The sequence below is a fragment of the Penaeus japonicus genome, unplaced genomic scaffold, assembly GCF_977035675.1.
Source record: "Penaeus japonicus unplaced genomic scaffold, GWHDUDI00000001_assembly GWHDUDI00000020, whole genome shotgun sequence".
In the NCBI taxonomy this organism is placed as follows: Eukaryota; Metazoa; Arthropoda; class Malacostraca; order Decapoda; family Penaeidae; genus Penaeus; species Penaeus japonicus.
This window is the reverse complement of record NW_028234422.1, coordinates 25,806,686-25,809,185: the sequence shown is the minus strand read 5'-3', so window position 1 is coordinate 25,809,185 and position 2,500 is coordinate 25,806,686. Positions and strand designations below refer to the sequence as shown.

The window sequence follows — 2,500 nt, the reverse complement described above, 5'->3', positions numbered from 1 at the left end:
CTTTTGCATTTAACCAAACGCCTCTACTTGATTGGGTCTTGGAACTGTCATGTCTTTGACAGTTATCACACTTGTTTTGCCATTCTTGTCTATCATCTCTTTGTTTGATTTCTTTTCCTTTTTTCTTTTTTTTTCTTCCATTTCTCTTTTGTCTACCATTACCTCTTATTTTGTCATAATGCTGCTAAAGCAAGTAGAATCATAACTCATTTGCACATTTAATGCTGCCATATATCTATATGAGAAACAGTATCCCTGTATCTGCTATTCTCATTAGAATATGAAGTAACTTATCCATTGCAAAGGTCTAACAGCAGCACTAGTTTCTGAAAGTAGTTTCTTTTGTTTATATACGTACAGACGCTAACTTCATGCAGCAAAGTTCATTTATGACATATTTTCACCCTCTCTCTCTTCATGTTCCTCCCTTCCCTTCGAACCTTACTTCTTTCCCTTCCTTCTAATCTTTCCAAAAACTAGGCCCAATAGTGTAGAAAGCAGTATCAGTTAAAATGAAATGCAACATTAAGTATAAACACTTTGATACCTGATGTAATAACAAATAGAACTGACAGTACTTTATCTATACTTGTATGTAATTTCGGTCCAAAAGCAATAGTTGTATTGCTTATTCTGTGCATGATTGTAAGTTTCGAAGATTTCAAAAATTGGCTTGTAATTTCAAAATTGTTTTATATTAGATATCTGGATTAGCTTCTGTGAGAGGATTTTGCATTAGTAGAACTACAAAGGCAGCTTTTCCAAGTAAAAACAACAACAACATGCCGTTTGGAAATAACATTGCCATCATTATATGGAATTTAAAGAACAGTCGCCTCATGTATATATAGTGGTTTTGACTTAACCCACTAACTCAAAAGAGAATATTAAGGACTTTTTCCCTTGTGTGTTATTTTTTAAAGTGAATTGCAGTTCAGGGATGAATCTGTCATCTCTATAAATATGTTGTATGTTTTACATGCTGATATTTGTAATATCTTTTCTCTAAGTAGAAGGCAAAGTTGCATGGTGTAGTGCTGGGGACCTGTGCTTTTGTGATCCAGTTTGAAGATTCAAAAAGGAAGTGTGTTATTGTTAATGTATTGGTGGTACTGTGTGGTAGTGTAACTGTCATTAGGACAATTAGGACTAACAGAAATATGTTTTACTAGCAATACAATCTCTCTCTCTCTCTCTCTCTCTCTCTCTCTCTCTCTCTCTCTCTCTCTCTCTCTCTCTCTCTCTCTCTCTCTCTCTCTCTCTCTCTCTCTACTTACCCTCTATCTCTCCTTTCTGATTTGCTCCATCCCTTATTTCCATCCTCCCCCACCCCACCCAACCTTTCCCCCAGTTTAATTCCATACTTCCTCCTCATACCCATTCCTTTTGGTCTCTCTCTTAACTTTAATGAAACTTGCCTCTTCATGGTTTAAGCTAAAATATGTGACAGGACTAAAGTTAGTTTATATTTTCTTACAGCCCTTCAGGGAGAAAGTCACGTGCTAAGAAAGCTGTCACACCAACTGGGCCAGATGGAGCTCCCTTACCTGTTGACACGGGCACAGGTGCCCCACCGGCTGCCCTAATGGATCCAGCAGTTGCACCTCCAGGCACTCCTCTTGACCCAACAAAGGTAATACTTCCGGTATCATGACATGTGCAGATTGTGAGAGGGTGGGTAGGGAGAATTGTGGATTTTTTTTTTTTACATCTTTTAAAAGGTACATCATCAGTTAGCAGAATATTAGAAATTTAATTCAAGACAACTGTTGCAGGTGAACCCAGTGACTGGTTTACCTTTGAATGCAGCCACACCAGCTGGTGCAACCCCCAAGCCCAAGTCCGAGAAGAAGCCCAAGGTGAAGAGTGCTACACCATCTAAGAAAAAGCCTGCAGCCAAGTGAGTACCAATTTGCTTTACACTTCACCTTCTTCTTCTAGTCTTTGATTTTTTTTTTTTTTTTTTTTTTATAATTATGTGGTATCTATCTTATTTTCTTATTTCTGTAGGGAAGCTTCATTTCAGAACTGATTTATCATATCTCTTGTAGTGTATGTATTTCACTGCATATGCACTGATGTATGGAAATGGGGAGGAATCAGTGGGGTCAATAACTTGTCAGTTGAATGTTCTGAGGTTTGTAGATCATCAAGTTTTTGTGTGGTTGCTCAACAGGTATAACTGTTGACTAGTTGCCCCTCTCCCCTCCCCCTCCCCCAGCCTAATCCTGCTCACTCTTCCATCATCTTTATATTTATCTTTTATTATCCTTGTCCTTTTTTCATCCATATTTTAATGCTTCAGAAGGATTGTGCTAGCCTCTTTTATATAGACATATATTGTTTTTTTTTTTTATTATTATTATTATTATTATTATTATTTTTATTAATGTCATTTGTTTGGTGAGACCGCTTTCATAGGCTTCCTACACATTATGACCTGAATTAACCTCTACATTTTTCTTGCTGAACTGAAGGGATTGTCTCTTGGGTTGCTGGC

The 2,500-nt window shown here is 37.3% G+C and overlaps 1 protein-coding gene across 11 annotated transcripts in view; it reads left to right on the top strand.

The window, feature by feature from the left end:
- Positions 1-2,500, top strand: part of kis (chromodomain helicase DNA binding protein kismet) — a 69,834-nt gene that overhangs the window by 50,570 nt on the left and 16,764 nt on the right. For all 11 annotated transcript variants that reach the window (XM_086548210.1, XM_086548205.1, XM_086548213.1 and 8 more), the window contains 2 exons: positions 1,480-1,633; positions 1,776-1,900. In XM_086548210.1, coding sequence (XP_086404336.1) covers positions 1,480-1,633; positions 1,776-1,900 — 279 coding nt within the window. The remainder of the gene's footprint in view (positions 1-1,479; positions 1,634-1,775; positions 1,901-2,500) is intronic.